Source organism: Syngnathoides biaculeatus, chromosome 17, assembly GCF_019802595.1.
Source record: "Syngnathoides biaculeatus isolate LvHL_M chromosome 17, ASM1980259v1, whole genome shotgun sequence".
NCBI lineage: Eukaryota > Metazoa > Chordata > Actinopteri > Syngnathiformes > Syngnathidae > Syngnathoides > Syngnathoides biaculeatus.
This window is the reverse complement of record NC_084656.1, coordinates 10,130,891-10,144,215: the sequence shown is the minus strand read 5'-3', so window position 1 is coordinate 10,144,215 and position 13,325 is coordinate 10,130,891. Positions and strand designations below refer to the sequence as shown.

Sequence of the window (13,325 nt, the reverse complement as noted above, 5' to 3'; positions counted from 1 at the left end):
CAACAGTGTCACCTTGTCATTAACTGTCTCTACTCCCCCCCGTTAGAGACATTGCCAGAGTCTACATTTAAGGATGACAGCGACGCCGCCACCCTGAGACAGACCCTGCCCGACTTAACCCCTGACTCCGACACCCCGGCACTCCCTGTTGAGGACTCCGACGCCGTTCCCGCCTCTGCCGCTGCAGAACTCGTCGAGAACTGCGGGGAACCCGCCGCGGCCGACGCAGAAGGCGACGACTCCCCCAGCAAGTCCCCCTCCAAAAAGAAAAAGAAATTCCGCACTCCTTCCTTCCTGAAGAAGAACAAAAAGAAGCCAGAGTCCTAAAAGCGAGCTTCCTCATGCTTTTAGCCCCTTTGTTCTAACACCACTTCTCGCAAGCTTTTTAATCTTCCTTTAGCGCGTGCTAATTTTGTATACTGTGTATTAAAAAAAAAAGTCATTATTTAGATTATGATGCCTCCCATCTTTGTCCGTCTACTCCCCCCCCCCCTATTTTTATGCATGTCAAATAAGAAGCACCCCGTGTAAAGCAAAGTGAAATATTGTAACCAGAAGAATGTATTGGGATTGTATAACAATATGAAGTGTCTTTTAAGAACGAAATGCAGAGGACAACCACTCTTTCGTCAATGTTTTAATCACTAAAAGGGACTAATTTAGCTACTGCGGCTAACTTATAGGAGCTAATTAACAATGTGTCAGTTATGGGCTTAATTCCAATTGTTGCTTTACTATGAAAGAATGTGTACAAAGATGAATTGATTTTTGTGTCAGCTTTCTGAATATTGCATCTATCATTTGCTTGCTGTGGAAGACCACTGTGAACCTTTTTTTTGTTTTTGTTTTTTGTCTTTAACCACACTCAGCAAACTTATTTTTGCTTTATAGGTTATGTTTGTACCATAAAAAAGAGACTCCCCTTTAAAGGTTTTTGACTGACTCCTAACTGTGTGCTTTCCCGCTCATTTACATGCTCGTTATTAGAATTGTTGTCATCAAATTAATTTCTGGATGTAGTTAAAGCTCCTTACTACAAGGACATTAGATGTTCCCTCTTCGACATAGCTAAGCTTCTCATGTACGAAAACCTGCCTGAGTGGATTTATTTTTAATGTTATGTACCATACAAATACCATTATGTGTTGATTTGCTTTTTAATAAAATTACATTCAAGTAAAATATTCACCCCTTAAAAGAAGCCTGAATGATTTGCTTCTTTTGTTCCTTTTTTGGAGCTATCACACCTCTTTGCCATTACTGGTGAACTTTGGATGTATCCCAATGCATTTTGCCGCCCCCCAAAAAATAGGTAAAAAAATAAAACACAATCTGGACATGTGTGCTCTATTGGCAAATAAGGATAATTACTATCAAGTAAAATGACACCCTTTTTAAGGCTTCTCATTTTCTTGCGAGTATTATCAATATCTGCTTTAAGATGATGTGTCACTGAAATCATGTTTACTGTTCTAGAATTTTCATCACACTTGGCATCTGTTGCCCTTTGGTGGTGTGCAAAAAAAATTATGGTTTTAGCCAATATTTGAATTGTTTATACCTCGGACGGCACGGTGGAGCACCTGGTAAAGCGTTGGCCTCACAGTTTTGAGGAGCCGGGTTCCATCCTGGTCCCACCTGTGTGGACTGCATGTTCTCCCCGTGCCTGCGTGGGTTTTCTCCGGGCACTCCGGTTTCCTCCCACATCCCAAAAACATGCAACATTAATTGGGCACTCTAAATTGCCCCTGGGTGTGATTGTGAGTGTGGGTGTCTGTCTCCATGAGCCCTGCGATTGGCTGGCAACTAGTTGAGGGTGTACCCCGCCTCCTGCCCGTTGACAGCTGGGATAGGCTCCAGCACTCCTGTGACCCTAGTGAGGATAAGCGACCAAGAAAATGGATGGATGGATGTTTTTAGCTCATCTATCCATTTCCTGGACCACTCATCCTCACAAGGGTCGCTTGGGTGCTGTAGCCTATCCCAGCTGTCAACAGGCAGGAGAGACCCCGTTGACAGCTGGGATGGGCTCCAGCACTCCCGCGCCCCCTGTGAGGACAAGCGGTGAAGAAAATTGATGGATGGATGGATCATTAGCCTCCATTGGACGTGTCAGCTCTGTAATTCTATGTATGACCGCTGTAGTGGCGCTGTAGGAAACGCGGCCAGAAGGACGCTCTTTTTTGCTCTGCTTATTTTCCTCTGGTTTTTGAACTTTCACACTATCTCGTGCATCCTTTCGGTGAATCTCAAGCGCAGCAACGCGGATTAAGTCTACGTTATTAGTTATTTAACTACGCGTCGTTACCCATTAGTGTTTAAATTCCCTCTTTGTTCTGGATGTTCTAGTTTGACTCTGCACGACATAAACGGTAAACTCTCAAGTGATGGGTTGTTTACGGTTCTGCAAATAGTTTTGCTAACAATGCTAAATAATAATAATAATAATCTCTCCACTTAGTGACATCTACAACACTTTAATGCTGAAGCCCTGACGCTTAACTTGAATGTTGAAGTTGTTGAAATGAACGTGAATATGTAAAATGTCTCTATTTGGGGATTACCGTATCGAAATTTTTAATTATTAGAATTTCTCTAATCGTATAATGATGCGCCGAACAGCTAGAAGATGGAATTGTGTGAGAATGTTATATGGAAGGGAAGGAAAGGTATCGTTCCACTTCCATTTTTTTTTTTACATTGGATACGTTTTTGAGATGAACCTTTTGATTTAGGAATGGTTTGAATAGCTTGACAAATTTGAATAGACTGTGAAGTTGCGAAGCCTTTTTTCAGATGTGGAATTCTGGGGAAATTGGGAATTTTGGAACTTGAAAATAGTTCCCAAAATATGGTGAACGAGCTAAATATTTCCAAGTTGGAATGGTCAGAATCGGTCGAGAAATGTGTGAAATTAGGTCAGTTTGTCTCCATTCATTTGGAAATTTTGTCATGGGAAATATGAAACAATTGCGCCAAAAATTGGAATTCTTATTTCACAATTTGTAACCTAAATCACCTTTAACTCTTTTGTGGTAATGGTTTGGAGCAGTTGAGACCCCTGGAAAGAGAGGGTGAAATTGTCCTAATAAATTAATTTTGTCAGGGGATATATGAAATGAAAAATTTCTGGTAATCTTGGTTAATGTGATAATCATGTCCTCATTGAGCTGAATGGTTTGACTGTGGAATGGTTTTTCTTTGTAAAATAAGATAGGTGGAAGGTTACATGTCTCAATGAAAATTTTTTTCATGGAAAAGTGGGTATTTAAATAATATAAAACATAGTTACACAGATGTCTTGTATAAGTTTAAGCTTTTTATGTTGAAGTGGTGGGCTGAATAATAATAATAACAACCATCTATTTAGAACAGAATAACACACATTCACAAAATAATGGTGGTTCATATCAAGTGCTAATGTCAAAGGATTCTTTCAGATGGGGAAAACCCCCAAAAAGCGGAGCGTGGCTGACAAAGTTCGCAAAGTTAAGGCCTCTGCTGAAATCAAGAATAACCCTTTTGAGGTGAAAATCAACCGAAAGAAGTTTGATGTTCTGGGGAGGAAAACCAAGCATGATGTGGGCCTCCCGGGAGTGTCCCGCTCCAAAGCCATCAACAAGGTGAGACTCCAAAAACAACAACTGTACATGTTTTTCGGTCCACATAGTGAAATATTCTGTTCCAGGTGTCACATATCACAAACCGTCTATTGTGTGTTGAGTGACATTTCCAACAATTCCTGTAATACAAAGTGCCAAAATAACTGCTGTGTAACAAAACAAAAATAAAGTAAAACTACCAAACCTTTGAAGACTCCTCACATCATGTAATGAGGAAAGAACAGAAAACCGTTGCATGTCAAAATTTTATTGTCATTTTCATGCTAGATATTACATACCGTGCTTGCAGTTTCATGCTATTATGGTAGCGTAGGCCTCAGTTTTCATTTCTTTTTCTGTGGAAATTGCCCCTCTTTCCTGTAGCCGACATTGGTGGACTCTCTTTTAATTGGCATGTCAACTTTCTTTTCTGATGTATAGTCTAGAAATAAGAAAACTACTGTGAAACAAGAGTTTCAACTACTGATGTCAGAGAAAAAGAACTGGCAGTGATTCTCAAAGAAGTGGGGTTTGGGGCTTCTGCTACCAGTACACAAAAGAAAATCTCATGGGATTATGTTTTCTGACTCCACCAGAGAAAGGAGACCCTTTTGAAGGAGTACAGGCAGAAGAACAAAAGCAGCAAGTTCATAGACAGGCGCCTCGGGGAGTATGATTCCAAGATGGCGCCCGAAGACAAGATCCTGCAGAGATTTGCCATGGAGAGACAGGTGAGTCTTGCTGCCATTTTACAATCATTTCACTGGTAAAATGTCTTGACTGTCTTTTAAATGGCGCATTCCAGCGTGCCCACGAGAAGAAGGACATGTACAACTTGAACGAGGAGGAAGAGCTAACTCATTACGGACAATCTCTGTCAGAAATCGAGAGATTCACTGACATGGTGAACAGCGACGACGAGTCAGGGGAGAAAGGAGTTTTGTCAGGTGAGAGCGATACAAGCCTACAGCAGAAGAGAGAGAGCTTTTCAATATCAGATTTTCTGAAGTCAAATCTCCTATATTTATAATCCAAAATATGGTGCAGAAATACAAAAATATGTATTTGTTATGGAACACTTTTTTCCCAAGTTACTAATTGAGAAAAAAAAACTACAAATAAGTTAACTACATTTTTACAAAAAATATTTATCAATAATATTTGAAGTCTAATAAATTGCTTGGATAGAGAAAAACGTTTAATCATGAATAGTCTGAATAGATATAACTAATATAAACAAATCAATAAAACAAAATGAAAAAGGCATAATCTTTAAGATGATCAACAATTAAAAAAACTAGTTTTTCAAGAATTTCCGTCTTTAATACAAAAATCAATAATAAAGAAAATATTGTTCTTTAAACTAATAAAGTATTTTACAAACATTGTTCTTAAGTTACTCGAGAGTAAAATATAGTACCAAACAAAATGAATTTCAGACAAATCCCCATTGTGGTTGAATAAATCAATACATTAATTACATAAATGACATAAAACGGCAGCTTGACTGGTTAGAGCAGTAGCTTCACAGTTCTGAGGAACGGGATTCAAATCCCGGCGTCACCTGTGTGGAGTTCGCATGTTCTCCCCGGGATAGGCTCCAGCACTCCCACGACCCTTGTGAGGATAAGCGTCTCAGAAGATGAATGGATGAGTGGATACAGCAAATTTAACAAATAGCCCCATCTTAATTAAAAAAAGAAATCAATTACCGTAAATAAAGGCATTGAAAAAGGATAAGGTAATACAAATATATTGTTTAAAACGATCTCAAATTTTGTCATGTGATCAAAATCCAATCTTGGGTGAATCAGAAAATAAAGTAAAAATAAAAAATCCACAGTGTAATATTTTACCGATCAATATAATTAATGACATTGAAATTACCCAACAACAATTTGTCCTAAATTTTGTCATGCAATCAAAATGCAATCTTGGATGAATCAAAAAATAAAGTAAAAATAAAAATCCACAGTGTAATTGTTTACCGATCAATATAATTAATGACATTCAAATTACGCCAAAACAATTTGTCCTAAATATGTAAATTACACAACACATGTGGCAAAGTAATTAAAACTTTTGAATAAGAAAACAAATATTCAACTATGGAAAGTGAAAAAAGAGATCTGTAATGCGTAAGCCAGTTTACAAATTTGGCCTAACATTTAAAGTTCTTTCTGCCGTTGCAGGATGCTTGCAGTGGGGCACCAATTTCCACTGTGCTTAAAAAAAGCCATGTTATGAATTAAAAACATAATTTTGAACCTTTTAGCTGAGCTGACAGCCTCTCACTTCGGCGGTGGCGGGGGCCTTCTCAGGAAGAAGAACTCCGGGGAGGACCCGGATGACGAGGGAGGTCTGAAGGCCAAGTCCCGACAAGAGCTGATCGAGGAGCTCATTCACAAGTCCAAACAGGAAAAGGTGAGTAGCCCCCTCACCAATGTAAACCATGTGATACGACAAATATAACCGTCATCCTCCTCTTCCCTCTCAGAGGGAGCGACAGGTGCAAAAGGAGGAGGCGCATGAGCTGACGGAGAAGCTGGACCAAGACTGGAAGAGCATCCAGGCGCTCATGGTGCTCAAGAAGCCCAAAGCTCAGCGGGAGGATACGCCGCAAGCTAAACCAAAAGTGGGACCACCAGCTACACAATGTTATCATTGATTTGAAAATGAGGCCAAAGTGGTTGAGAGGAATTAAAAATTAGATGTTGGCCAAAATAACGCAGGTTTGAATCCTCCAACCGAAAGAAAGATCCAGTGGATGGTTTCATTCCATCTTCTATATCACTTATCTTCACTAAGCCATTGGGTGTGCTAGACCTCCAGTTTTGAATTGCAGCCAAACACATAAAACAAAAAAATGGAATTAGACACAAATTTACGACAGTTTTAAACATGTAAATGTTTAATCAAGCCATATACAGTAAAAACAGAAGTCTGATAGCTCATGGCTAACATTTAATGTGAAACGCCTGAGGCTAGCTAAGTGCATTTGCCTAGCTTTGATGTCATGGTAATTTCAACCTTCTGACAATTGGAGACAAGGAGCATACAGTCCCCTCCATAAGTATTGGAACGACAAGGTTAATTTTTGTTATTGTTGTATACTCACGTAATTTGGGTCTGAGAACAAAAGATTATTATAAGACACATGTTCAATAGTTGATCTTTAATTTCATTGCGTTTATATCTAGATCAGCTGTTTTCAAACTTTTTGGGGTGCGCCCTCTGTCTGGGAGATTAATTTTTTATGGCCTGTATAATTCTCTCAAAGTCTTCTTTGGACAGTGGATAGCTCAAGTTCTATTTCCCCTCTTGTGTTTATCATCACACTTCTACCTTCACGAGACGAGCAAAAGAAAAACAAGACAATAATACTTGTTGAGTTACAAATGCCCACTGAGCTGACTTTTTACATGTATGTTTGCGTAGCTGGAGGAGTATGACAAGATGGTGAGGGAACTAGGCTTTGAGATGAAGGCTCAGCCCACGGAGAAGATGAAGACCCCGGAGGAGCTTGCCAGGGAGGAGCGGGAGAAGCTGCAGAAACTGGAGGTGTGATCACAAAATGACATTCTAAACGAGCATCTGCTCTGTACCACAGGTTCTCTTTCTTGGTAGCTTTGTTAGAAAATGAGAACTCTTCATGTTTCCCAGTGTGTGATACAATAATTTAAAACACAAGTGTCAAACCCAAGGCCTGGAGGCCAGATCCGGCCCGCCACGTGATTTTATGTGGCCTGCGAAGGCAAATCACGTGTCACAAGTGTCAGGGGTAGCAAACTCATTTTTTTGCAGGCCTCGTTGAAGTTTGGGTTTCCCTCAGAGGGCTGTTTTGACTGTGAAACAAGTAAAATGTTTAATCGTCTCATCATGTTTACATAATTTATGAAGCAGTTTTGGAATCAAAAATCAAGGCTAATGTGTTTTTCAACTCTTCATGTTTGGTACAGATTTTTACAAGAAACACGGAAATGGAAACTGTATTTGTCTTCGCGAGGCACATAAAATCATGTTGGGGCCCGTATCTGTCCCTCAGGCCTTGAGTTTGACACCTGTGATTTAAAAGAAGAAAAAGTAAAAGAAGATGCACAATACGCTTCAGTTAATCCTTAATATGCTCGCTGACTTGAAATCTGAAGAATTGGTGACATCTCACGTGACGGAAATGCCTCCCCTCCCTCATCCCCTGACTTTTTTCAAAGGCGGATCGACTGAGGAGGATGATGGGCGATGATGAGGTGGAAGGTTTGCCCAGTCGAAGTCACGCGTCGGCCGATGATATCAATGACGGATTCATCCTTGACAAAGAGGACAAGAAAACTTTAGCCTATCAGGTGACATAATATATTATACGTGAACACAACACTTGTTACACAGCAATGCGGGTGTGTGTATGTGTTTGCTTTATTGTATAGGATGGCAAGTGGAATCTTCAGGAGGATGCTGAAGGAGGAGAAGCTGAAGAGGAAGAATCTGAGGAAGGAGAGTCAAAGGAGGAAGATGGTGTCTGCAATGAGGATGATGAAGAGGAGGAGGAGGATGATGATGATGAAAAGGAGGATGATGATGATGATGATGAAGAAGAAGAAGAGGAGGATGATGATGATGAAGAGGAGGAGGAGGACAGTCATTCAGACTTGGAGTCGGAGAGAGAAAGTGAAGCAGAGGAGAATGAGGAGATCAAACCAAACCAGACAAAAGAGGAGAGAAAGGCCCAGCAGGAAGCAGCCAAAGCAGAACTTCCATACACGTTCAGTGGTAACAAAGCTTTGTTTGATTAGCATGTTAGCAAAGTTTTGATGTGGACTTCGTTATCCTGGATCATTTTGCTATTGTTGGCTTTCTGACCTGTTGACTTTGTGTGTGAATATTGAATTTCACAATGTACCAGGAGTTAGGGTATATATGCGTGGCAAATGGTCATGTTCTCCTCTTTCTACTAAAGAAATTGCTGCTGTATTTCTGCATTTCAAATGCAATAATTTGGTTCTATTCCCTTTGGTTTCGATCGCCTTCGAACATTATTTTGAGTTGACTTTTTTTTCCTGCTCATTTTTATCACAGTAAACCCAAACTAATTCTAACTAACAAAACTATATTCCTGAAAACTAGCTCTTTACTGCCATGTTGTCAGTTTAAAGTAGAACCACTAAAGAAATGTACTTTCCCCATTATTGGACAAAAAAAAAAAACAGTCATCCGGACCCAAAAACCTAAATAATAAATTTTAAGAATGAGCTAGGAAGGAAGTGAATTTCCTGAGGTATTAGGTTTATTGACTTGTGTTGGCATCTTATATCAGCAGTGTATTAGCCCCTCGAGATAGATATTATGTTTTATTAGCTAACATTAGCTCTGTAATAGTCTGATGTACCTGTAGGAGACATGTAATTTAAAAAAAAAAAAATCAGCACATTAGCTTCTACTATTGTTATGCTTTGGGTTAGCATCTTGTTGTTAGCATATTGTATGTCTTAAATATAGTTCCAGAATCCACCAAAGACCTTGAAAAGCTACTTAAGGGTCACACCCCAGACAACCAGCGCCTCATCGTGGCCCGGACTCAGAAGTCCAACCACCCCAGTCTGGCTGTGGGGAATAAGCTAAAACTACAGGTACCAAAGTGGATTCATTTATTGTGGGTTATCATGACTAATTATGTATTAATATCTAACCTTTTGTATCAGAAACTCTTGGGTTTTCTTTTGGAGTACCTGGGAGAACTGGCTTGTCGGAGTCCGCCTGAACTCACCACCATTGACAAGCTTATTCCGTCAGTTGACTTTTGTGTTTTCAATTAAATTCAATTTAAATTCCCCCTTCAATAAATTATTTGTTGCTTCTTGTATCATCTGTGTAGAGAGCTGTACAGCTTGTGTCAGATGTTTCCGGAAGCAGCCTGTAAGTCCATGCAGACCATCATTGGAGATGCTGCCCACAGCATGGAAGAAGTGCTTGAAGTCAAAGGGAACGCTCTTTTCCCAACATTAGACATGGTATTATTGATGATTGAGGGCCTTATTTTTGCCTAATTTGTCCATTTCTGTGGCATTAAACTTGGTTTTATCTGTCAAGAATTTTAGATGACGCAAAATGTTTTGGGGTATGTTGTTTCTATCATGCGCGTTGAAACATATTTGTGTGTGCTTTTAGTTAATTTACCTGAAGGTGGCAGCTCTGCTGTTTCCCACGTCTGATTTCCGACATCCTGTCACCACACCAGCTTTACTCTTCATTAGTCAAGCGCTCACAAAGGTACAAAGTCATTTTTCTTCCATCGTGTGACTGCTTTCAAGTCATGCTAATGTTTTTTTCTTCTTCTTCAAACGACTGGACACTAGTATTCACCCGGTTTATTCCAGTCTAAAGACTGCAAATGATGTGTGTGCAGTGTCCGGTGAGATCGTTAGAGGACTTGACATCTGGTTTAGTGTTGTGCTGTCTGGCAGTGGAGTACGTCTCTTTTTCCAAGCGTTTCCTGCCCGAGCTCATCAACTTCCTGGCCGGAACCTTACACCTAGCTGTGCAGGACAAGTCCTCCACAGGTAGATGCTATCTCATCTTCAAGCTGTCTAGTTATCAGCAATCTTGAATAAAACTTTTTTTTAAAGAATAATAATTATTTTTTTAAACTTGACATTGCAGATTACAGCGTTGTTCCACCTTTTAGAAGGGCAGGGAAACACAGCAATCTGCTGGTGCTTTCGAACTCTGAATCTTGGAAGAGCTGGAGCGGCAAAACCCTGCCGTTGTCTGGCACGCAGGGACTGATGCTGATGAATGACATTGATGGAGATCACTACAGGTCCGTAGCAGACTTAATCACAACAGGGGAACTGGTTATTCTCAGGGGGCCTGTTTCTTCTTTAGGGTTTAGCCGCTGTAATCTGTACGGTGTGCATTTCATTGTTTGTTATCAGAATGACAATACTTGAAATCTCTTTCTTCGGTTTTTGTCAGTGTTGACAAATGAAAGAGAATTCACTTTTCCCCTCTAGGTAGTGGAACATCACTCTTAGTGTGCTTCAGGCAATGTTTTTCTTTTCTTTCTTGTTTAAATCTTATCAGTTGTCTGGTGGGCTACATTAAGGTTATACTTGGCCATACATTTGAGTGACTTGATGCATGGTAAATGGGTAGTCTTATTTTCTTTTATTATCTTGTCGTTGTGACTTTCGCCTTGGCCCATCAGGGGTCATCACAATAAGTCACTGGCAAGATTTTGCAACTAATGGCCTTCCTTATACAACCCACTATTTTTTTTATTTTTTAAACTTTAACTTGAGACTAACAGTGGCTAGCTAGATATAGGGCCCAGGAATCAAACCCACACCGTCTGCATGAGAAGCAGCAGAATGTGCCACCGCAATATTAACGCATTTAGTTTTACAGTAATCCCTTGTTTTTCACAGTTAATTGGTACCAGATCCACCTGCGAAAAGTAAAAAACCGCAAAGTGGGGGTAAATTTTTTTTTTTTTTTAATTTGCTTCGTAGGTCCTTGTCGTCTTGCTGGGGATCCTGCATAATACCTCATCAATGCGGCTTCCCGCTACAGTACTGTGCATAATGTATGCTGGCGTTTTTTTAATTTGTTCGTTTGTTTATTTATTTATTGATTTTATTTTTATTTTATTTTTTGCTTCATTGGTCCAGGTCGTCGCGCCGGGTATGGCGCATTAGTGCGTAGCGTTCTGTCTTTTTTTGAGGGGGGGGGGGGGGTTGTGGCAGGTGGTGTCTGGAAATCTGCGATGCACTGAATTCAGTCGAGAGGGATTGCTGTGTTACCTATATTTTTTCATCTAATAATTTCAATTTGGCTTTTGGTTTTATATTTCTTTTCATTTTTTAAATTTTTGTACCAATTTAAAACATGTTTAATTTTAATTATTTTTAAATAAATTTTTGTCTATATAACATACTTTAGAGATGTCAAAATATAAATTGAATTTGATGATTTGGAATGGATTACAATTTGAAAGTATTTCTGTAACATTTAAGTTGATTTGATTAATTGTGTATTTTTTTTTATTTTAAAGCCATTTTTATGGATGTCAAAAATGTAATTTGGTTTAATCATCTTTTTTTAGCCTGATTAGAACCAAATTCAAAGTATTTTTGGGGGGGTTTAAAATGTGTTTTTATTGTTTTGTATGCATTTTTAATTTAAACTTATTTTTAGGTAGACATTTTACACATTCTATTCTTGTTCTTGTTTGACAGGAATTGTGAAACTTTGTTAAAGCATTTGTCATATTTTTTTCCCTACTTTTTTTGGAAAGATGATTTGGTAATCCTGTGTGTCTAAATGTTCAACAATTCCGCATTGTTGTTGTTGTCAGGTTGTCGTGCGTGTCCATGTGCATGGAGCTGCTAAACAGATGCTGTGTGCTCTTCAAGGACCTGGCTTGCTTCACACACATCTTCCAGCCAATCACTGTGTTGCTTTCTCAACACTTTTCCTCTGATTTATTACCAGGGCCTTTAATGGTGGGTTGGCTTTAACTCTTATCTTGCATTATACCAACGTAGATTACTTTGAATGATTAAACAGTCGTATTTCTCTTTAATTATAATGACAATCTAATGTTAATGATGTATGGAAAACACACAATAATAAATATCAATAATATAACAAGGTGATTTTGAACGGAGCCCAGAAGAATTTCAGGATGTGACGAAAACCTTAAAATCCCAGCTATCTTCTTGTGTGTCTTCGTGTCCTTAAATTGTGCTGCAGGAGCTTCGGACAAAAATCCTGGAGGTCCTCGGCGGCGCTCGCGTAGCTCACAGCCGCCTGGTGTTCGACAAGAAGAAGCCTGTGCCTCTGAAACTCTTCACGCCCAAGATTGTGACGGTGTACGTGAAGATAAAAAGTGCCCGTATAAGACCTGTTGTATTTTAGTTAGTGCTACATGTTCTTTGGGGCAGGTTGGACTACGGGAAGAAGCGCGGCGTGACCAGAGAGCAAAAGGAAGAGCACCGACTGCGTCACAAGTACAAGAAGGAGTTCAAGGGAGCCCTGAGAGAGATCAGGAAGGACGCCCGGTTCTTGGCCACTGAGAAGCTCAACGACGTCATGAAACGGTACGTGTTATCGTCACGCGAGTTTGCCGCAGCCCGTGGCTGACGTTCACCCTCATGCTCCCACTTAACGCCACATCCATACTTACTGCTTTTACCTACAGGGACGCGGAAAGGAAGAGGAAGGTGAAGGAGCTCTTTGGCAGCTTGGCCATGCAAGAGGGAGAGTGGAAGGCCCTCAAGAGGAGGAAGAGGAAGTGAATGCTCCTGCCTCACAAACGGGGTTTTTTTTTTTTACTTTTTTAACTACAACTCCACAGTTTGGGACATTTTCATCTTGGCCTTTGTGTCAACTCCACACGTACACGGAAGTCGTCATGTTACAATACACAAATTCCTCAATAATGTATTGGTAACGTCTTTTTTGCTGGCACATTTTCAGTGAAAGTCATCAATAATTATCAGACAAGGACTAGGTGTACCTAATGAAATGTCTGATACAAGAAAGAGCAGTTTCTGGTGTTAAATGTAGATGTCATTTAAACATTAACATTTCAAATTGTTTGGCAAAGGTCAGGTGGGCCTTTTAAAAAAAACTATATGCAAAAACAAATGTTTAAATTGCAAGTAAAGCCTCTATTCAGACATGATTGTTTCAGCTCCAATTTGTGCGCAAATGTTGATTTGGAAC

At 39.8% G+C, this 13,325-nt stretch overlaps 2 protein-coding genes across 8 annotated transcripts in view; both read left to right on the top strand.

Annotated features, from left to right (window-relative positions):
• The window catches only part of add1 (adducin 1 (alpha)), a 29,437-nt gene extending 28,236 nt beyond the window's left edge, over positions 1 to 1,201 (top strand). For 4 of the 7 annotated variants that reach the window (XM_061801098.1, XM_061801099.1, XM_061801100.1 and 1 more), the window contains one exon: positions 47 to 187. In XM_061801098.1, the coding sequence (XP_061657082.1) occupies position 47 (1 nt within the window). In that variant the 3' untranslated portion in view covers positions 48 to 187. Of the gene's footprint in view, positions 1 to 46 lie in introns of all 7 variants that reach the window. The other 3 variants (XM_061801095.1, XM_061801097.1, XM_061801096.1) reach the window with 1 other exon arrangement.
• Positions 1,202 to 2,155: 954 nt separating this feature from the next.
• On the top strand, positions 2,156 to 13,284 carry nop14 (NOP14 nucleolar protein homolog (yeast)). The gene is made up of 19 exons (XM_061802007.1): positions 2,156 to 2,372; positions 3,441 to 3,623; positions 4,199 to 4,333; positions 4,408 to 4,549; positions 5,878 to 6,026; positions 6,100 to 6,237; positions 7,041 to 7,163; positions 7,814 to 7,945; positions 8,027 to 8,369; positions 9,096 to 9,226; positions 9,299 to 9,384; positions 9,472 to 9,607; positions 9,765 to 9,866; positions 10,003 to 10,156; positions 10,257 to 10,416; positions 11,953 to 12,100; positions 12,351 to 12,469; positions 12,542 to 12,697; positions 12,799 to 13,284. The coding sequence occupies exons 2-19, from the start codon at positions 3,441 to 3,443 to the stop codon at positions 12,893 to 12,895; spliced, it is 2,634 nt and encodes an 877-aa protein (XP_061657991.1). The 5' UTR covers positions 2,156 to 2,372; the 3' UTR covers positions 12,896 to 13,284.
• Positions 13,285 to 13,325: the final 41 nt, after the last annotated feature.